This window comes from Megascapheus bottae, chromosome 25 (assembly GCF_031878675.1).
Source record: "Megascapheus bottae isolate mThoBot1 chromosome 25, mThoBot2.hap1, whole genome shotgun sequence".
NCBI classification, from domain to species: Eukaryota; Metazoa; Chordata; class Mammalia; order Rodentia; family Geomyidae; genus Megascapheus; species Megascapheus bottae.
The window spans coordinates 15,624,885-15,648,329 of NC_143533.1; the positions used below are offsets into that span (position 1 = coordinate 15,624,885).

General features: G+C 38.3%; 1 protein-coding gene and 1 pseudogene across 1 annotated transcript in view; one reads left to right on the top strand and one right to left on the bottom strand.

Moving 5' to 3' along the window:
- Wdr72 (WD repeat domain 72) overlaps positions 1-23,445 on the top strand; it is a 176,730-nt gene that overhangs the window by 43,793 nt on the left and 109,492 nt on the right. Inside the window, exons 13-14 of the mRNA XM_090358381.1 lie at positions 954-1,174; positions 6,341-6,536. Coding sequence (XP_090214507.1) covers positions 954-1,174; positions 6,341-6,536 — 417 coding nt within the window. The remainder of the gene's footprint in view (positions 1-953; positions 1,175-6,340; positions 6,537-23,445) is intronic.
- On the bottom strand, positions 22,403-22,863 carry LOC150046452 (small ribosomal subunit protein uS8 pseudogene; annotated as a pseudogene).

Sequence of the window (23,445 nt, forward strand, 5' to 3'; positions counted from 1 at the left end):
GCCTTGAGAAAGTCCAAGGACAATGCTCAGGCCCTGAGTTCAAGCCCAGGACTGGCAAAAACAAACAAACAAACAAAAAATGGTGTTTGTTGCCGGGCGCAGTTTCTCACGCCTGTAAATCTAGCTACTCAGGAGGCTAGATATGAGGGTCAAGGTTCAAAGTCAGCCTGGGCACTAAGGAACATAAGACTCTTCAATTAATCACTAGAAAATGCGGAGTAGGGCTGTGGCTCAAGGGGTAGGATGGTAACCTTGAACTGAAGTGCTTAGGGACAGCATCCAGGCCCAGAGTTCAAGCCCCACGACCCACAAAAAAATTAGTGTTTGTTGTAAGTTAGCAACTCATGTATCATAAAAACATCTTAGAGAATCAAGATTTGAACTGACTTGAGTGCTTTATCAAAGGGAAAATAGAGCTTCTAAGCTCAGAGGCCTTTGCCTGTTCAAATAGCCTGAGGGTTTTTTTTTTTTTTACTCATTTTCTAGTCCAAGTGTTTGCTTATATTAAAAATTGATCAAAGAAAGCCAGACACTGGTGGTTTGCACTAGTAATCACAGCTACTTGGCAGGCTAAAATCTGGAGGATTATGACCTAAGAGCCCCTCCTCAACCAATAGCACTTATTTCTGTGCATACCTGTCACCCTAGCTATATGGAGGAACATAATTCCAACAGAAGAAACTACGTGTGATAGCATACACTTGGCATCCCACTTCTAATTGGATACAAACATTGGGAGGATCATGGTCTAAGTACACCCCTTACCAGGAAACAAGACCCTATTTCAAAAATAACTAGTGCATTGCAAGGAATGGAGCCATAGCTCAGCAGTAGAATTCCTGCCTAATAAGCACAGACCCCAAGTTCAAATAAAAAATTATCAAAATATTGTAATGAGTTCTTGTTCTTGAGCAAAATAACTTTGTATTATTTTATACTGAATTATTTTTCAGATTCCCCCTCTAATAAAGTTCTTAAAGGACATCACCAAAGTGTTACTTCATTACTTTACCTACATAGTGTCTCTTCAAAATTAGACCAAAGTTGGATGGTATCTGGAGACCAAGGTTCATGTGTCATATTGTGGGATATCTTCACTGAAGAAATAGTGCATAAATTCTTTTTGGAAGCTGGTCCAGTAATAAGTCTGTCGATGTCACCAGAGAACTTCAGAGTAAGTTAAAAAAATTAAAACATGACATATAATTTAAATGTTACATAACATTACACAATATTAAAAGAAAGCCAAGGAAAAATAAACCATGTAATCATGTATATCTATATATAATGGGATATTTTTTCCTTTTAATAATTCTATACACATTTTAATTATGTTACAATTTTATTCTAAAGGTTGTATGTAGTGAATTCTAGCTTCTCTAAAGCAATTTAATTATTTCTTTCAGTACTTATCCTTTTTTCCTCTCTAATTCTAATACGGGATTTAAGACAATAGTACAAAAATAAAATAATGGTTGGAATCCATAGATGAAAATTTAATTTAGTCTTCAATAATTTTTCCCTATGTGGATTATTTGCTTATTTCTTTTAAAATATAATTTTATTATAAGGTGGTATTCAGAAGGGTTACTATTTCATAAGTCATGCAATGAGTACATTTCTGTTTTGGATGACTCCTTCTTTTTCCCCGCTTTCTTCTTCCTGTCCCTGTGCTTTTTATGTGGGACTTGAACTTTAGGCCTGGGTATTATCCTTGAGCTCTTCAGCTCAAAGCTACTGCCTTACCCCTTGAGCCACAGTATCACTTCCGGTGCTTAATTGGAGATAAGAATCTCACAGACTTTTTAGTGCCCAGGCTGGCTTTGAACCACTATTCTCAGATCTCAGCCTCCTGAGTACCTAGGATTATAGGTGTGATCTATAGTTTTGTTTTTTTTCATGTAGTATTTACCTTTAGTTACCTTAAGTCTTAGGGCCACATAGTTTACAAATTATCTCCTCTACTTCTGGAAGAAGCTGGCAAAAAGCACTACCATCACACATATATGATAGTTCCACAATTTTGTGTTTCTAAATAGTTGCTTAAAGATAAACCTGATTTACAACTGAGTCTGTCTTAGTAAAGAATTCAAAAATAAAGTTGCCATTGTATCTACCATGGTCACTTTTAAAAGGATTCAAACTTATAGATCAATTCTAAAATGTGAGGAGTGTTAAATATTCTATATTTGACAATATACATAAGCTACCCTTAAATGCCTTTCAATAAGTAAAAAAGCTATTTCAGACTCAGGAAATTAGAATTAAACTGGCATAGTCAAGACCAAAAATACAAACATTGTTTCCTCATCTTTAGTCATTACCTTTAACAAGTTAGTGATCATATATTGAAACAGGTTAATATTGCTTGGTTCTGAGAAAGAGATTTCCCCAGTATTTAAAAATGTTCTCATAATTAGCTTTATAATTCTGAACACAAAACCAATCTTGGACAGATTTGGAAATGGCATTATTATTTCCTGTCTTGCTAAAAAATTAAACATTACTATGTCCAATTATATCACAGAAAGGGAAAACAATGACAGTGTACTTTTAAAGATCATATTCACTTAACCACAAACCAGTTTTACTTAAATCTGGACTGTCCAAAAACTATTTTCTCAGCCATTCATGATCTGAATTCCGATGTTAGAAATCAGTTAAATTATGATACATATTAAAAAGGCATGAGAGGGCCAAGAGTGGTAGAGTGCTTGCCTAGTGTGCCTGAAGCCCTAGGTTCGATTTCCTCAGTACCGCATAAACAGAAAAAGCTGGAAATGGTGCTGTGGCTCCAGTGGAAGAATGCTAGCCTTGAGAAAAGTGTTCAAGGAGAGTGCCCAGGCCCTGGGTTTAAGCTCCAGAACTGGCAAAAAAGAAAAAAAAAATCTAAAAAGGCAATGAGACTTTTGTTTTGCAATAAATAAGGCGGTGACTATGAGTCATTTGTAGCTTTTTTGAGAGAAGCTGTCAAATCTGCCCTTCTTCCCTTCTGAATGCCAGTGAATATCATTTTTGTTCTAGGGATGTACTTTTCGGGATTCTCCAGATACCCCATCTCCTCAGGTGATGCCTTTGTTCTTGTTGGCATCTGCATAAAAGAATCCAGTTCCTTGACCTCTCTTCTTACTAAACAGACCATGGAAATTAGGCCTCCCTTTTCAGTGGTGTGGCCCTGAGTACACGTCTGAACGAAAATCTTCTTGACTTTCTCAATATCACACATTCTAAATACACTTTTTCATGCTAGCATTGGAAAGGTAATAGCCCTGAAACCAGGCACTCCGCTGTCCAGCCCAGGACAGACCTACCTTTGCCTATATTCCACTGTGGATGCAACCACACTGCTTCAATGTGCTTATATTGAGCTTTAGCAAATACATAAATACCAACCTAGAACTGGGCTATCTGAAACAGGTTTAGTTATAATTTTCACATGAAATGTCAATTTAAATTCAGCTTCTACAAAGCTCACGAAAACATATATTAAAGAAAATATATACTGTTTTGTAGTAAGATATAAGAAAAGCGACATTTTAGTAATACAAATTATGAAATAATGGTAGATCAACAGGATATTCATAGGACAATATGCTGGAAATGTAGTCCACAACGTGGAAGGGGATGGGGAGAGAGAAAGTAGGAGACAAACATGGGAAGGGGTAACAGAGTTCAAAAAGTAATGTACTCACTACCTTATGAATGTAACTGTAAACCCCCTATGCATCACTCTGATAATAAAATACATTTTTTAATCTGGTTTGGGATATCTTGATAATATCTTCGATTCCTGAGTCTTTTTATTATTCTTTTCTTTCTGCTCCGGGGCAGAAGTCCAAGCCAGTTTCAGTCCTAATCCCTTTTTCTCTTGATTTGATTCTAAGGCTCAGGGCCCATTCAACCTATGTCAAAAGGTACTCAACCAAAGGAATAAAGCAGCAATCCTTTGAGGCATTCAAGGCAGGGCTCAGTGGAATTTGAACTATAAATTCATCAACTAGGAACCTGTACTCCAGAAGAATATGCTTTTCTGTGATTACTCCCTTCCCTTCATTCTTCATATGAATTCTTTCACTTTTTATTTTTCAAATGCTTAGAAAAATAGAATCTGATTGCCCTAGTGTCAGTCCTTAGACTGGATTCACTTCTGGTCATAAGATTCTTATTTCTCTCTCTCTCTCTCTCTCCCATCCTCCCTACCCACCTCATCCTCCCTCCCTCCCTCCCTCCCTCCCTCCCTCCTTCTCCCTTTTCCCCCCATCCTTCTGTCCCTCCCATCCTAGCCTTTTTGGTATATATGAGTGAGGCAGAAAAGTCAAAGAAAATCAGACATTGGATTTACTCTTCAAGTCTAGCTTCCCATGTAATTTTTTCCTCAGGATTCCTGTAGTCTTTAAAATTCTTTAATTTTATTGTCAAGATGATGTGCAGAGGGATTACAGTTAGGTAATACCATTTCTTGTCAAACATTGTTACCCCTCCCTCATTTTCCTCCCACTTTCCCTCTCTTTCCCAAGCCCCCCACCTCAAACTGTGAAGTTCATTTCTAACATGTTGTCTTGTGAGCATCGCTATGGTTCACCCTTTGTCCTTTGTCTCACCATTTTGTTGTTTCCCCTTGCTTCCCCCAATTCAGATACAAGACACAGGGTACCAAAATCATACAGTGACAACAGGGAAAAACCCAATGGGAAAGAAAAAAATAAGATAACTTCACACAGTTAAAAACAACAACTACAAAAAGAAGTCTCTTGTTTCCATATCTTGGAGTTCATTTTGCTTAGCATCATCTTACATGGTCACATGTACATAACTAGTGAGCTACTGTGATTCTCTTTTAGTATTATCCTAGATATGTACAAATGACTGCAAATGAGGAGTCTTATGTTTTGGGGGGGGTATGTCTTCACTTAATAAGATTTTTTTCTAAGTCTTTTTGTTTCCTTATATAAGGAATGTTGTCATTCTTTCTGATGAAAGCATAGAATTCCGCGCGCGTCTCTCTCTCTCTCTCTCTGTCTCTCTCTCTGTGTGTCTCTCTCTCTCTCTCTCTCTCTCTCTCTGTCTCTCTCTCTCTCTCTGTCTCTCTCTCTCTCTCTGTCTCTCTCTGTCTCTCTCTTTCTCTCTGTCTCTCTCTCTGTCTCTCTCTCTGTCTCTCTCTCTGCCTCTCTCTCTCTGTCTCTCTCTGTCTCTCTCTGTCTCTCTCTGTCTCTCTCTGTCTCTCTCTCTCTCTCTCTCTCTCTCTCTCTCTCTCTCTCTCTCTCTCTCTCTCTCTCTCTCTCTGTATCACATTTTCTTGATCCATTCATCTACCGAGGGACATCTGGGTTGGTTTCATATCTTAGCTATGGTAAATAATGTTGCAATGAACATGCTCTTTATAGAAAGAATCTTGGGGTGAGTGACAGGGGCAAAAATGTCCCCTAAAGCTGCACAAGTGGGAAATAAGGGCCCTGGGAGAATCTGAAGAGAGCTCAGCTACAAATACAGGAATTGAAACTGTGGGTAGGTCAGCAACAATGAGCATGGATGGTCGCTGCCCTAAATTATGGTCAAGGAAACCACATGCTGACTTTTAAAAATTACTTTTAAAAGTGATTCATTGTTATTGTAAAGGTGACACACAGATGAATTAGTTACATAAGTCAGATAAAGAGTACATTCTCTATGAACAATGTCACCACTTCCCTCATACTTTCCCAGTTCTCTCAGGATGTTGTCTTGAGAGCCTATTTTTGCTCCTTGTATCTTTGAGGCTGTACATTCAGTTGAACTACCTAAGGCTTACCTCTTTTAGATTGCGTCTACACTGAGTTTCCTGTTTGGATTAGAATCTGTATAGTTCTGGGAACAGCACCAAATCACATTTTGAGGCTTTAAGTGGAAACTATCAGCTCATGATACCCTTGGGCCTAAGCTTGTGTCTACAAATAGCTTCTTTTTGTGGCAACAAATTAGTTCTGGGGTTTATTTTATTCTACATTATTTCCGATGTCTGCCTCACTGCCTGAATTTGCTGAGTGATGATCAAGTCCTTCATTTATCTTCCAAGCAGATCTAGCCAAGAATTTTCCTTTTTACTTCTATCTCTTGACCTTCTAGAGAGGTTGTTGAGTTTAACTCTACTTTGTATTGCAAGGCTCTCCTCAGAGGGCCATGTGAAGAGTTTCTATAGAAAGTAGAAATGTCAAAGACAACAAATCAAAACCTTGAAGAATTAGACATTTCTTTTTAAATTTTTTTGCTTTTTATAAATAGGTCTTTATTACTAATGGGGAAAATTGATTTAATCATAAACTATCTGATTTTTTTCCTTGACCTTCCTGTTGTCTTTACACAGTTCCGAGATGATCAGATAATCTGCTGTGTGTGTAGTGACCACTCCGTGTCTCTCCTTCACCTGGAAGGAAGGTGCTGCCTCCTACATGCCCGGAAACACCTTTTTCCTGTGAGAACAATCAGATGGCACCCCGTGGAAAACTTTTTAATTGTTGGATGTGCGGATGACTCTGTCTACATCTGGGAAATTGAAACAGGTGAATTGAAATTTTACTTCGTGTTTATTCTTTACTTATTTATGATACACCAGCATTTGGCCAGGTAGAAAGCTCAAAAGATTACACAGGGTTGACTTCATTTCCTTTACTCTTTGGATGGGCTTTATCTCACCCTTCCGTTGAAGGCATGTATGCAAAATAAAGCATAGAAGCTTTAAGCTTTAAGTCAGATCCTGATCATCTGATGGTTAGCTGACAGTGCAGTGTAAAGGAATGAACCGGATATTTCTGGAAGCTATAAATAAAAACATAAGTTATCTACTTTAATTATTAACAAGAGAGGAATTTAGTGTCCTACTGGTCTCAAATTATCATTAAATTCTGCCGTCTTCAGCATACTCACTATCTCAGCAACATTTTGAGCTAATTGATCATGAGGAATAATGGAATATAATTAATTAGAAAACTCAAAAAAAAGTTGAGTCAGGGAAACTGAAAACTAAGTGGCTCAACTGAACTTTTCATATCATACCACAGAGAATGGAGAGTTTGAATTGTAATGGTCTTGGTTTAATTTGCTATATATGTAAAACTACAGATTGAGAAATACATATTTCAGAAAATTCTGAGGATATCAAATACAATAAGGTAATTAATGAATGGGAGTCAGGGAGGTGAGCTTAGGAGTGGATTTCATTGAAAGGATTGCATGATTCTTACTGATTACTCAGTGGTGGTTTTACATTGAGTGTTAATATACCAAATACTTCATAATAGTATATTTTGGAGCTACACCTCATCAAAATGATAGAGATTTTCTTTACATTTGGCTATCATGGGTTATGACAAAGACCCATGTCCTCATCATTTCAAGGTGGCATAGTATTGCCTTTCATTTGCCAGCTCATTTGGCTTTACAGTTTTGAAGTCTTTTGTGTTGGTTATGTCGTTTATTTGTCACACTCTCTAGGATACCATAGGAAAAGTATTATTGACATCTCATTGATGGAGACTTGCATATTTGTATGTAGGTGTGCAAGATTTCATAGCTCATGATTAGTGAACTAGTTTGACCACCCTAGCAGTTCTTTTCACAACAAATTTAAAATGAGGAGAATTTCAGAAAATCGTAGACAATTTAAGTGGCCATTGAGTTTCATGTCTTAAAATAGACCTTTAAAACCAAGATTGCCTCTAGAATCTGCTCATGAAGAGGTATATATGACCTTTGGTTAATAACATGGACAGTTTTCTTCTCTGTGAAAGGGGAGTCATAATCCTGTCTGCAGGATTAAAAAAAGCTAATATCCACAAGCTTGTAAATTAAATGAACCACACTACTTACTCTGTAGGCAGTATGCGCTATGATTAAAAGTTTTCTGCTTATGAAGTCTAAGTCTGAAACATGCCTAATTATAAATGTGCACAGTTGTATATATATAATTGTGAATATTTTGTCCCTGAACATATCTCTCATAGATAACTTGGTCATCAAATGTTCATGGTATTATTAGGATACGGTTAGGTAATGCAACATTTTATGTAATTCTTTGTTTTTTAACTGTATTTTTTTTGTCTTTTCTTTTTTGGTATTGGGGAATTGAACCCATGACACTGGACTTGCTAGGCAGGCACTTTGCCACTGAGCTCCATCCCAGCCCTTATGTAATTCTTGATGTCGGACATAAAGGAGGGAAGCCAACCCACTAGAATTTCTTTAGATTATATTTCCATTTTATATTTAATTTTATTTAATTTTATTTTTGTTTTATTTTTATTCCCCTCAAATACATAAGGACATATTATAGACATTTGAAAACTAAAAAGATATGAAGGGGAAAAGAAACCCACAATCCTATCCTACTACTTAAATGTAAGTCATACTAATTAATACTGTGATCTACTTTCTGTCAGACATCTTTTTTATGTTAATAAGTAGATTATTATGTTTCAATCAGTTGTACCAGGAAACAGCATTTCACCTAGATAGGTAAAGAATAATGAAATTTCAATGAAAGGAATATATTTAAGGCTATGGGTTGACAGACCAAGAGTAGATGTAAAGTCTCCAGCACCTAGACCCTGGCAGCATCAAGAAGTACTTGCCACCTGTAGAGCTGAAACAGAGGAGAAAGTAAGATGCTGAAACCCAGCAGGAGCTGATATTCAGGGGAAGTAGGTTCTCCTGAAGTGGTAAAAGAAGCTCTAGCTACATCCACAGTCTTGAAACAGTGTTGAAAGATAATGCCTTCACTTTGAGTCACCTCCATTAATTTAATCCAGAACTTACTGGTGAATGGCGTTCAGTCGAGAGCATCAGCTTTATTGTGTTGAGATAGGACAGCTGAAAAGTGAGAAGGAATGAAATGGACAGTGGTCATTATAGTGACCATTAGGAACACATCATGTTTTATGAATCCCCTAGAGCTGGCTTATTGGTAGTGTTTCCTATGAAAAGGTTGGTTTTTAGAATTGCCATGTTAAAAGTGTGTGTGTCTGTTGTCAAATCTAGAGTGTATCTCAGGTGAACTACATTGATGCTGAGGTTATTTTTTCTTTCTTTTTTGTTCCTGTTCTGAGGCTTGAACTCAAGGTGTGGGTGCCATCCCTTAGCTGGCACTCTACCAACTAAGCCTCAGCATTACTTCTGGATACTTGGTGGTTAATTGGAGCTAAGAGTCTCAAGGACTTTTCTGCCCCAGCTGGCTTGGAACCATGATCCTTAACTTCTTAGGCATGAGTCGCTGGCACTCGACTACAGTGATGGTTTCTGACAACCTAAGGAGATCTAACCTCAGAGGGAGGCTAGGATTGCTGAGAACAGTACTCATAACTGTATTCATATTGGTGACATGCTGTTTCCTAAATTACCTCATTCCTTCTAAGTTTGTGTTCTTCCTCTTGGTCTTGTGTCTGGAATTGTTTTCCTTACCAGTTGCCTTTGATCTCTGCAGTTCCAGTTTTGCTTAAAGTTGGAAAACCTTTTTTTTTCTTAAGTGGAATTTCATCTGGCTAAGAAGGTGTCATCATTCTTGATTGTATTTTCTTTTATGCAGGTAGAAACATCTAAAATACCAAGGCCAGAAGCCATTACATTTCCATAAATGTAGGGAGAAAAAAACACCAGCTGAGATGCAGAAACAGGCAGAAAAGAGCCTAACTGGCATATGACTTTTTATGTTATATGACTGGCCTGTACATGAATGAATGAGTTAAAGGAAAGAATGAGTGAAATAACTCTAGTATTCTTGGCTTCAGTAGTTGAAGTACAAATGAGTTCATATTAATACTGGCCAGTTTCAGTGACCCTCAGATCATGACTGTCCAGCTATAGCTGGTTCTTCAAGTTCTGGGATTTCTGGATCCCACAGGCCATATCCTTCCTCCTTAGATGGTAGTCTGTATATTTTCAACCCCAGTCATTTTTTCCTGGGCCTTTGCCTGTTATCAGTAGTAATAGATATTCTCTCTGTAGAGTTCAACACTAGCTCCAAATGTGAATGGCTTTACAACTGTGTTCTACTTCTTCAGTATTCTGCCTCCTGAAAATAAATGGATGTGAAAATAGCCATCATATCCCTCAGTCATGAAGTAACCCAGAGCTCATACAGAAAAAAAAATAGATGTCAGTGGGATAACCATCAGGGGGAGGGAGGAAAGTCACTAGAAAGTAAAAGGAAGAAATCATTGCACCAGAAATACTAATGTGTATTCTCAAAGTCTTTTTCTTTTTCTTTTTTTTTGTATATGATAGTCTGGAGGTTGAAGTCAGGGCCTGGGTACTGTCCCTGAGCTTCATTTGCTGAAAGCTAGCACTCTACCACTGGAACTGCAGTGCCACTTTGGTGCTGCATAGTTTGTTGGAGACAAGAGTCTCCTGGACTTTTCTGCCCAGGATGGCTTTGAACTGTGATCCTTATATCTCAGTTTCCTAAGTAGCTATGAATGTAGGTATGAGCCACCAGTCCCTAGCGTATGTGCTCAGTCTTTGTGGTTGATGTTTTGGTATGTAGAAGGCTTAGAATCCATTTCTGTGCCATCCCTCCCTTCAGGCATGGAAGTTGTCATAAGGCCTCATCATTCTTAAATTTCTTTTTGCCAGTCCTGAGGCTTGGACTTAGGGCCTGAGCACTGTCCTTGAGTACTCCTCAAGGCCAGCACTCTACCACTTGAGTCATAGCTCAAGCCATTTCTGGCTTTTTTTCTGTGTATTTGGTACCAAGAATGGAACCTGGGTCTTTGTGCATGCTAGACAAGCACTACTACTAGGCCATGCTCCTAGCCCCTTGGTCTTTGTTAAATACTGTATCACCTACTCATACTTCACTCTGGAGACTCTTGGTAGAATGCACTTGATTATTCTAGAGCCACTCCTACTATAGCCTCTTTTATCTTAAAGTAGCATGAGAGCTACCTTTCAGTGACTGGTGACATGGTCAGAGACATGCTGGACAAAGCTGAGGATCCTAGGTGTGCGCTCTGGTGAATGTGTGCCTCTCGTGGAGAAGGGGAAGTTGGAAAGTGTTTGTGCTACCACCAGGGGCCTTAGTCATGGCAGAAAAGAAAGGGCTGCCAATGCAAGCATCCAGTTTTTCTTATTGATTTCCTGGCTGCCTGTTGATATTTAGGCCTGATTAGGAAGGGAGAGAAATTGGAGATGTCATTTTGATTAATATTTGCACTCTCCTAGTGTGATTGGCATTGATGACGATGGGTAGATCTGTAGCCCTCATTTCTGCAACACAAAAGATGTCCCCACTAAAATGTACCCTGAAAATGATTTTCAGCAGAATTTCTTATTCTTTTCTGTATTAAATTTAGAATAATTCTCAGGACTTTTATGCTTGTGGTAATCAATTTACATAGCAAAACTTGTGAAATGACTACAGTGTATGCCGTGAACTTAACTATTATTACTCAGGGAGGACTTCTGTGTTTGATGTGTGCTATGTTAAGCCACTGGGTTTTTTTGTAAAAAAATTAAACTTGGTTTTCTTGAAAATTAAAAGATTTTTTTGGTAAGATGGTTCAGTGAAACTTTATCTGTGCAGGACTGTATAATAAATATTTTCACTTTTATGAGTCAGAATGATTAGTGAACTTTTTCATTGTCATTCAAGAGAAAGTATTAAATACATAGAGAAGTAGGCAAGGCTGTGTTCCAGTAATTTTTTTTTTATAATAACAGACCACATACAGCCTTGGCTTAGAGAACGCTGAAAATGAAGATGATTCTTCTCTTCTTCTTTCCTTGCCTCAGCTTCTTAAATGCTGGGATTATAGGCACACACCACCATATCTAGTAATTTTTTTTGTTTTACAGGAACATTTTTTTCATAACAGCTCATATTCAAAATAGTTCATAATTTGTAGTGCACTATACCTTACTGTTGTGATATAGAAGGCAGGGAGAGGTGGTTATATCCATCTTAGGGGAAATGAACCACAGAGAAGTTTTTAAATCTGAAAGTCCACAGGCCAGGTGTTCGTCCTTTCAACAGGACAGATGTCTCCTCCACCCCTCTGGTGTATTCTCTGTTGTGTTTCACAATAAGAACACCTCCTGCAGATGGAGGCCAGATCTTTTGAGACTGCCATGAAGGGAATTAGATAAGAAAAGGACTGAGAAGAAAGGAAATGGCTGCCAAGAAGCCTGCTACAAGCTCTTTTGAAGAAGGGTTTCTGGCTATCTCTCAGAGCTTGACTCTTAATTTACTGAGTTCTAACAGCCCTGGTCATCTGATTTCTTAGATGACAGATTAGCAGCAGCAAATTACAATTGGGAAGCTGTTAGTGGCAGGCACTTCTCTAGCAGAAGGGACAGCTGAGGGAAGAGAGAGGAGGGAAAAGCTATGCATCACTGCTCCAGGCAGTTTTTCCTCGGCATAGGACAAGCTGCCAAAACCTAAGTGCTGAAATGGATTCTCCTGCTCAGGAAGCACATGCATAACTCCACTGCTTCTGTTGGAGAAGAGCTGGGCTTTCTCCTTGTCAGGTACTTCCAGGCTCCACAAGGCATATTGAAAGATACTGTATTCAATGAATTCCAAGTCTGGAGAAATCTCAAACAGCTTGGAACCTGGAGTTCAGACTGAAGTCTGACCAATAAGTGGATGAAATTCAGGGTCCAGGTGAGTCTAGTTTAAATCCTTTCAGTTCCAACTGAGGCAGTGTGGGCCATGTGATCTTGAACAGAAAGCTTTTTAACTGTAGCATGGCTTTGAGGATCCAGTCTATAGTTAGGACCTAATTTCTGTGAAAAGATAGACTGTAACTATTAAGCAACCACTTTATTAAGAAAGCCTACTCATTTCAGTAAGAAATTAAGGAGCAGGGTGCCCAGTGCCAGTAGCTTACATAGGCAGTCCTAGCTATTCAGGAGGCTATGATCTGATGATCACACCAGTCCAGACAATTAACCAGCAACAAACTGGAATTGTAGGTATGGTTCAAGTGGTTGAACACCAGTCTTGAGTGAAAAAGCCAAGCAAGAGCTTAAGTCATAAGTTAGGGCACACAAAAAATAAAAGAAGAAAGGAGGGAAGGAGGGAGAAAAGGAGGAAGGAAAGGAGAGAGAGAGAGAGAGAGAGAGAGAGAGAGAGAGAGAGAGAGAGAGAGAGAGAGAAGAAGGAAAGGAAGAAAATGGATTAAGGAGTAAGAAAATGATAACATATTAAATGATAACATTTCAGGGCTATTTTTACCCTGTGTATTATATTCTTTAACTATTCATTTTTATTTTTAATTTTTTAAACTTTTTTGTGATACTTGAGTTTGAAAGTATGAGCCTGTTCTTGCTATGTTAATACTTGAGCCTTTTACTTTAGGCTATTTTTCTACAAAGGTTTTTTGTTTGTTTTCCTCAGGGTTGGGTTGAGATCATGATACTCTTACCTCAACCTAATATATAGTAAAGATGACCAGTAATTTTATTTTGTCACTATAGTTATTAGTGCTTATCTAGAAAATTATTCAATCTGCTTTGGTGATATATAAATGAAGCATTTGTGTTTTCCATGGTTTCAAAGCACATGATGTAAGTTTAAGGAAGATACAATGAGTTTGGTTAACCAATAGCTAATAAACTATATTTTACAACAATACCTAGTTTAATCAACTATAGATTTGAATTTGATGTCATTGTTTGCAAGTGAAGATAGTTCACATCTGTCATCCTATCTTCTTAGAAGGCTGATGTCTGGGACTTCAGTTCAAGGCAAGCTTGTAGCTAAGATTGAAGTGGTAGAATGCCAGCCTTGAATGAAAAAAACTAAGAGATAGTACCCAGACCCTGAGTTCAAACCCCAACGCTAGCGTAAAAAAATGCAGAATATGTGCAGGGCATGGTAGGGTAGAATTATGGTCACATTATCTCCAGTATGAAAGAATCTTGTAATTACATTCGTTGTTTGCTGTAAGGAAATGTCTCACAAGTTTACTATGTGGAGAAATCACTTTCCAGTCTGTAAGTTCTACTTTGCCACTTTCTTATGTAGTGTGTAATGACAAGAATTTCTAAAATTATAAACTATTTTTTTTTTGTCAGTCCTGAGGCTTGAACTTGGGCCCGGGGCACTGTCCTTGGACACTTTTTGCTCAAGACTTGAGCACTGTGCCACTTGAGCCACAGAACCGCTTCTGGCTTTTCTGTATATGTGGTTCCAGGAAATGGAACGCAGGGCTTTGTGCATGCTAGGTGAGCACGCTACCACTAGGCCATGCTTCTGGCCCATAAAGTAATTTTTTTTAATTATCCTAGTGAACAACTGGATCATTCTGAAGGTCAGTTTTACTTTGTTCTTATCAGGGTCATTACTTTTATAGAAAAAGGAGCAGAGTTACATTGTGTTAACTAACGAGTATACAGCTCTTACTACAAGTATGTTAAAGGTGCTAGGTATGCAGCATCCTGTGAATAATAGTCTTTCTAGTATGTCATTTTCTCAGAGCCATGTTATTTTGTTGAACATTATAGATGGAACCCTCTTGGGATGATTGTTTTTAGAAAACAAAAATAGGATATATTAAAATACAATGTGGGATCTTTTTCCTATATCACCTTTGCCAAGCTTCTTTTTCCTTTATAATAATTATTATCGATGTTATTGCTCAACACATACTTTTAGTCTGCAACCTGTTTTCTAAACCTTCCTGTCTTCCTTGTTGGCCTTAGTCATCACAACATTATAGTTTGCTGTTTTGGTTTATGTGTATATGTACACAGTTGTGAGTATGAACTCTGAAGTTTGGCAACTAAATATTTTCACAGTGGTTCAATTTAATGTTTTATGCAGAAGGTAGTGGACTTAGACAACACGAGCCTTGGGTGTCAAATTGCTAAGGTTGAATTGTTATCGTCTCTTGGCTTAACCTCACAAGTCAAGTTTTCCTCCTCAAAGAGGAATCAAATCTCCATAGCAGATAACTTGGTTTAAATGTTAGCTATTATTTAATATAAAGCCTTTTAAAATTACCACTCTGTTTAATACAGGAGACTTCATTACTTTTGACTCCTTAACACACAATGCTTACAAAATAAACACATGAAATCATCATGTCCCGTGCTTATCATAATAAACTAGATGAATCAAAGTAAAATAATCGGGATTTATAAATCTAATTTATTTTTGTGTATCAAAGCATCCTATTCAGAATGTGGAAGGTGCTGGTGCCCATGGCACATGCTATAGGATGCTGAGGATCACAAAGCTAGTTTTCACTTCAAAGTACATTAGACCCCATCTCTAAAATAACCATCCAAGTGCCAGGAGGCTTGGCTTAAGTGGTGGAGTACTTGATCAGCAAGTCAGTGAATGACTGTGAGGCCCTGAGTTCAAACACCAGTATTGGGGTTGGGGAGGAGAGAATGTGAAAAGACTTTACCGAATGAAAAATTTATTTACAAGTGACCCATATGTTAATGGCTTAACATAACTGAGACAGAACAACAGAAACCACCCAATTTTGAAAAGGCCATAGGATGGGAATGTATGTTTCTCCAGTAAAAATGTGTAAACATTCGGGCCAGGAGTTTGGCCTACTGGTTAAAGTGCTTGCCTAGCATGCATGAAAACCCAGGTTCGATTTCTCGGTACCACATATATAGAAAAAAGCCGGAAGTGGTGCTGAGGCTCAAGTGGTAGAGCTCTAGCCTTGAGAAAGTCCAAGGACAGTGCTCAGGCCCTGAGCTAAAGCCCAAGACTGGCAAAAAAAAAAATGTGTAAACATTCAATATGCATAGGAGAGGCTTGTCCTCATCAGCCTCCAGAGACATTCAAGTCCAAGGCACAGTGAGATTAGATACAACTTCACATTAACCAGGCATGTAAGTCTCATGGAATGTGTGTTTTTACTTTAGTAGAAATCCTCAGTGCTCGTTTGGATATGCAAAAGCATGCAGATGTATCTTTGTTCCACAACATGGTATGGGTCTGTAATTCTGCCTGGGGAGCCAGAGCTTATTTTAGTGAAATTATCTAAACATTAATTTGCCTTTGTAACTGCACACATGTCCTCCCATCCAAGGATGGGGATAATACAATAATCTCTTTGTAGATATATTACTGTCCTACTAATAAATTTTCATTCCTTAACTATTATCTTGCTTTTCCATCAGTCTTTATAAGATAAAAAATTGAAGTTATAGAATTATAGATAATACTAGATACAGAAGTATAGAATGATTCTTTATATGGATAATTTTCTATTTTGTTTTTAAGTACCAGTAACTTAGTTTTAAATTCCATAAAGTGTGATTAACTTTTTCTACTTAATCAGACATCCTTCTGTACACACGTTTTAATTGGTTTAGTACTCAATTCCATCTTCTGTGTGTGTGTGTCTGTGTGTGTATGTGTGTGCGCGCATATGTATATGTGTGTGTTGTGTGCACATGTGTGCGTGCATTGTATACACAATGTTACTGGGGCTTAAGCATTGTCACTCAAGGATGGCACTCAACCACTTGAGCCATGGCTCCACTTCGAGCTTTTTACTCGTTAATTGGAGAAACTGTATGAATGTCAAAGACTTTCCTGCTTGGGCTAGCTTCAGTTTATGATCCTTGGCTCTCAGACATGAGCTTGTTGTTCTCCGTCTTTTAATTAATGTATTTATTTACATTACTAGGAACTGAATTCAGGGGTCTCTCACTCTCAACTCCACCTTTTTTTTTTTCTTCCTGGCATCTTAATAGACATGTGGTATTTGCAGAATGTCTTTGGAACATTTTGTATGCTCAGAGGAAAAAGTAGGAAAATCAATACAATCTCATCTGAATGATAAAAATAAATGTTCTCTGTTCATGAAATCACGTTCACCGATTAAGTTCCATCTTTCCTGCCTTTGTTTCTTTTGGCTGTTGCTGTCTTCCTGGGTTTCCTCTGGTGAAGGAAGTATGGCTGTGATTGTTTTTAGTGATTTCTGTGGTCTGATTCCATTTGAGGATTGGTTGCTGGCTGTGCTGGCTGAGCAGAACAAGCAGTAAGAGTGTTTATTAGGGGACTGTTTGTTACAAACTGACAGTAGATGTGCAATGGGGAAGGGGTGCTGCAGCCTTGAGAGAGACATACTTCAGGATGGCTGCTCTGTGGCTGCTCCTCAACTAGGCCCCAAGCATGCTATAGGGACTTGGAACATTAGTGGATCTCCCAGCTGCAGTGCTGAGTGGAAATAGATCCAAAGGAGTCATCTGCCCCCCTCCACACTGCCTCTTTTCAATTCCCTGGCAACTTCTCAGTAGCCAGCTGCCACAGAAACTATCGAAAAATAGCAAGACTCAGTGGACTGTAATGATTGTTATTCTCCGGGAAAGCAGGTTCTGTGACTTGGCAGAGAGATAAAGGATATCAAATGCCCTCAATTCATCTCGGGGTATCAATAATATCCAACTCCTGCCATCAACTTGCTTACTGTTGGGATTAGATGGGAAAGGTCTTTTGTGTTTCTGGGGATGAACCACGTGAAAACAAATCTGAAGGTCAAGTCCTTGCCATGGGAGGGATGAACAGATAATTTGACTGCAAGAATGTCAGATTTTATCACGTGTGCTGCAAATAATGTTGATTGTTAATCTCAGACTTATCAATATGCCCTAGGTCATAGAATGGCTCAGTGGTTTTCCAGGACTTTTTCATACTTAAGTGAAGCAAATCCTGTTGACTTAGGTCTATAACCTGGGACTTGCTTCTTCTTGAGTCTCTGGAAAGCATCAGAGCCCTCGAAGCATCACTGAGGACCTTCTAGTTCACCATTGTGAACATTTATTCAAGGAAGTGAACTTCATGCAGACAGATCACAGTTAGTATCTATAAGTTGAAGTTCCAAGAAGAAAATTGCAATACAAAGACTTGCTTAGCAAAACTATTTTGGTTTGAACTCAGATTCTCTTCCACTTGAGCCACATTGTATCCCCTTTTTCCCCTTTATTTATACAGATAGTGTCTTGAATTTTTGCTCAGGGTTGATTTAGGACTGTTAGCCTCCTATCAGTACCCCTTACACAGATGTGAACCATCACTGCCTTATTTGTCTGTTGAGTTGTCACATTGATAACTTGTTTCTTTGGATAGTTTTAAACTATGATTGACTCCATCTCTGCCTCTCAAATACAAATACTGGGAATTGCAGGTGTGCAATATTACATCTGGTCCCAACAGCTTACTTTTCTTCTCCTTCTCTTCTTCCCTCTTCTTTCTTTACTTCCTCCTATTCTTTTTAGTTTTTGCATTCTGGAGTATTGGACCAGGGCTTCGTACATGCTAAGCAAACTCTTTACCACTGAGCTACATCCCCAGCCACCTAGAAGTTTACTTTAAGCAAATTATTTGGCATTGCAGATTTTTCTTTGATCACCAGTTTTCTTCCAGAAATATCACTGTCTAGTTTGAAATATCACATTGATGCATATTCCTTATTATATACTTTGTTCTTATATCCATTTTTAAATTTAATTCTATTGTCAAGGTACAGAAGGGTTACTGTTACATATATAGGATAGTAAGTACTTTTCTTGTTGATCAATTTTTATACTCTCTTGTTTTTCAACCATTTTCTCTCCCCCACATACCTGACCTCACCCCCAAGCTGTAAAGTTTATTTCCAACATATTGTCTTGTGAATATCACTATTAGCGTTGGTTTTTCTTTAGCTTTTGTCTCACCATTTTTCTGTTCCCCTTCCCTTCCTTATTTTAAATAAAGTTATATATAGTACACAGGGTACCAAAATCAAATACAGTGACAACAGAGGATTAAACCATAGGAGGTTTAAAATGAAAGAAAAAAGGAGTAACTTCACATAGTACATATCCCTTTCTGACTACCATAATAGTTCTCTCAAGATTAATCTTTCTGCAAAGACATCCTCATTAATGATTTTGTAAAGGAAGTTGTACTTTTCATGTTAAGGATTGAACTTAAAAGAATTCTAGGAGATTATAATCTCATAATCATTATGGCACAGACAATGCAGTCAGCCAAAGTGAGGGGTTTGATTCATATGACTAAGCATGCCTGTGCTGGGTGCTTTTGCAGTCACTATTAAGGACTCATTAAATGCATGCTCTAATGTCCCAGTGCACAAAACTCAGCATCCTACTTATTTCAGCCTTTATGTGTTTGCCAGTGAGATATGCCCCACCTACTCCTTGTCACTTATTCCTTTTCATCCTCAGTTTCTTTGTGCTTTGCTGAGGTGACTGCAATAGACTTAAGAATACCCAGTTAGTAGCAAACAATGGCAATTTTGATGATGAGCATAAGAAGGCAGTATTTTACATCTTATATATCATGCCTTTGGAAATAGGATGCTTTTGTAGGATTTTTTTTAAAAGACAATCTGCTCTATGTGTGTCTTTATGCATTTAATTATTTCAGAGTCAAAAATTAACACATAAAAGTAGTCAAAAAAAGAACTGTAAATATGATCCAGAGTAAACAAATGGCCATTTTCCAGATTGTATTGGTTTCCTGCTTCAATATAACAAAAAACAAAATTAGCAGCTTGAATCAATATCTCTTTCATATCTGTTCTGTAAGGGAGAAATCCATGTGAAATCAACTTGATTATTTAGGATCTCCAAAGAAAGGCAGGTAGACTCTTACAGAGAATCACTGGGGAAGCATTCACTTCCATAGTCCTTGACATCATGGCAGGATAGACTTCTGTCACAGCTGTAGGGCTGAGTCCTTGCTGGTTAAGGCCAGATGTTGCTCTTAACTCACAGTGGCCACTCCCTGATTCTTGCCCATGGTCTCCTCTACCTTCAAGGCCAGCAGCAGCATACCAAATCCTCATGCTGTTACTCTCCGTGAGTTTTCTCTCTTCCAACAGATAGAGCTCTCTGCTTACAAAGATGAACCAGCTACCTCTTTTTTTTTTTTTGCCAGTCCAGGGCTTGAGCTCAGGGCCTGAGCACTGTCTCAGCACCACTTCTGGATATTTTTTCTAAGTATGTGGTATCGAGGAATCAAACCCAGGTCTTTGTGCATGCTAGGCAAGCACTCTACCACTAGGCCAAACTCCCAGCCCCCAGCTTATCTCTTCTAAGATCAATTGATTAGAAACCATAATTATATCTATAAAGCCCACTTAGCTGTGTCACCTGAGGTGCTTGCCACTAATATTCCCAAAGGAGGCAATCTCATTCAAATGAGAACCATTTGGGATTATTCTTAGAATTCTACCTATTATGTTAGTGTTTGGGCAGAACAGTCTGTAGAAGATCCCATGCATCAGTGAGTCATAAATGAAATGTGAAGAAATGGGTGAACATTTCTGGGTCCGTTGGTGCAGACCTGATAAAGAATTGACTCTAATATGGCTATGTTGAACTATAGTGCTTTCAAAACAAACTTGATATGCTTGCTGGGGCTGTGGTCACCCATGTTTATTTGCATACAGCAAATACAGCCTGGAAAGTTGATGTCAGTCAATAATGGTTCATGCTCCTATCGCTACCCTATCTTCCTCCTCCAAAAAAATTGAAAAGCAAAACTTTCAAGACCTTCATCACTTGCCTGGTCCCTTACCTCAATCTTTGCTTTCTCAGAACCCTTCCTCTTCCCATTGAAAACTTCAGATAACTCAGAAAGATAATAACCTAATTAAATGAATTGGTGCCTGAAGTGAAAGAAATAATAAACCCAAATCACTTCAAGGAGACCATATCTAACAAATGATCTAACCTTTAATGAAGGGCAAAGGAAGATGAACCAAGACACTTGATATAACATTTCAAACATACACAGCAAATATTTTTGTAATACACAAAAGCAGGATAATTTTTATGTTTAGATATGACAGAGAATTAGAAATATCAGCATACTCTTTGCATTTTAATATAGAACATACTTTTTACAAATTGTCTTTATTTCCAAAGTGAGGTTAATGATGACAAATTATTCATAGTAGATATATGCTCTGTAAACATGGGTTTAGCAAATCTTACCAAGAAAATATTTGAAATCTGTTAAAAGTTAAGGCATTATCTGTAATTCTATATGTTGCCAATTTTAATTCTTGATATACTTTCTGTCCTTTTTTCTCCTTCTGTCTCCCCCATCTTGTCATTCTGGAGTTTGGTGGTTTGAATTAGATATGAGGGTTGAACATGGCCCTGCTGATGAAAGCCAAATGTTGCTCTGAATGTCTGCAGGCTGTGTTAGAGCCAGGGGTTAAGGTCAGTGGTCAGGGACTTTTAAAAAATACATTCTGTACCCTTCAGGCATAGAAGATAGATGTGAAGCCAATCATGAGTTTGTTATCACATTATGGCCTTCCTATAGTGTAAAAATGAGCCCCATCTTCCATATTTTGTCTTATGGCTGAATTTATTCTATTCAAATATAGTTAAGAATGAAAATAAGTATCTTTGTGCTTACTTTGATCTTTGTATATTCATTCCTTTCCTTGCAATTTGATCTTTGTATATTCATTCCTTTCCTTACACTTGCATTTCTTTCTAGTTGGTTATCTCCAAGACTCTGGTGTAAAATGCAGTAACTGGGAAATGGTTTTGTTAGGAAGTGGGCAGTGGGTCGATGTCTACACACTTCTGCAAGCAAGTCAGCGAACTTCAGTGTAAGCAAAGATAAATGATAAATCTCAAAAGAGCCCAATGCTCAAATTCCATGAATCAGGGAATTTGATGATAACTACCCATAAGCTCTTGGTCGAAGCCTGCTTGTATGAATTTGACTTCCAAATGGGCTAGTGAGGTCCCAAACCTTTTCTACTTTGGAATTAATTTGAAATGTAGCTGTTCTTAGATACTGCCCAGTAATGAGGTGGATTACATTAGAAAATGCCTTCTGATGGAGAAAAGATCCACATTTGTAACAGATATATTTGCATGTTCTTTTTGTTAAGATTTTAATGTAAATATGTATATTATTAATCACATGGTTACAACACTGAGCAAATTCTGATATTTTTACAGTAAGTAAAAGTATTTAAATGCTGGGCTTCCTTTTTTTTTTCTTTTGGTCAGTCATAGCGCTTGAACTCTGGGCCTGGGCATTGTCTGTGAGCTGTTCATCTCAAGACTAGTGCTCTGTGACTTAAACCGCAGTACCACTTCAAGTTTTCTGGCAGTTAATTGGAAACTAGAGTCTCATGGACTTTTTATGCCAGGGCTGGCTTTGAACTGAATCCTCAGAGTTCAACCTCCTGAGTAGTTAGGATTACAGGTGTGAGCCACCACACCCAGCTATAATTTTTCTCTCTGTGGATATTAAGGACTATTACATCTACAAGTCATATTTACATGGATGATTTTCTTATTCCCTACTCTTGTACCACAGTGGGAGGCAGAATCTCTTGTGATACATGAATATTACTTTAAGGTAGAATGATACTTCACAATCAGATTTCACAACAGGTATATCATAAGGTGATTATTTGCCTTTTTTTTTCCACTGAGGCATTTTATTTATATGCATGTGTTAATCCCTAGAAAAAGAATCCCAGGATTTTCCCTCCTGTGTGTTTCCGTCTTGCTTCTTCATGGTCCATGATGCCAGCTGAAGTGGTCAGTACAATGAAGCCAAACTGACGGGATGGGAGCAGATTATTCTGCCATTTTTCAAGGTCTTTTAGCTGTACATCAAATCGGGGGCTGATTACTCCACACTTGTTTAACCTGCCAGTGAGGTTCACAACAATTTTCCCAGCTCTGTGGTCATCAATGATTTCAAACTTGCCAATGTAGCCATGCTTCATCATCACAGTGAGAAACCGGACGATGACTTTGGAGCATGGCCTGATGAGGACCTGGCGCTTGCCTCTCTTCTCAGCATTGTTGATGCTCTTGAGGGCATCAGCCAGGACGTTCATGCGCACCATGATGGCGGCACGGAAAGATGGCGGAAAGTTATTTGCCTTTTTTTATGTGCTGGTATTGTAGCTTGAAATCAGGGCCTTGAATGCTCATTGGCTTTTTCCATATAAGGACGGAAATCTACCCTTTTGGCCACACCTCTGCTTCTGGATTTTTTAGGTGGTTAATTGAGGCAAGAGTCTTGAAGACATTTTGCCTAGGCTGGCTTCAAATCATAATCCTTAAATCTCAACCTCCCGAATAGCTTGCAATTACTTGCCCATGAAAAAACAAACAAAAGCCAATAGTGCCCTATGAATATGGATGTTCCTGATGAATTTACAGGACAGAGTATCACATTTTAGTGGTTTAGGAATCATCCTCCTTTCTGTTCTATTTTGTGCAGCTAGTATTTGAGCTAGATTACTCCAGATTCCTTCTTTCCTTGCTCATCTGCTGATAGTGCATGACCTCTGTCTCTCTGCTGAGATGTCTACCTGGAGTGTTGGATGATGTATATTTCAATAGCTGTCGTCAAACTTGTCCTGGACCACAGTGGAAACATTTCTGTCTTGGTCAGGGCCCATTAGGTCGCTAACAGGCAGAAGGAGCCAAGTAAAGTTGTTTTTC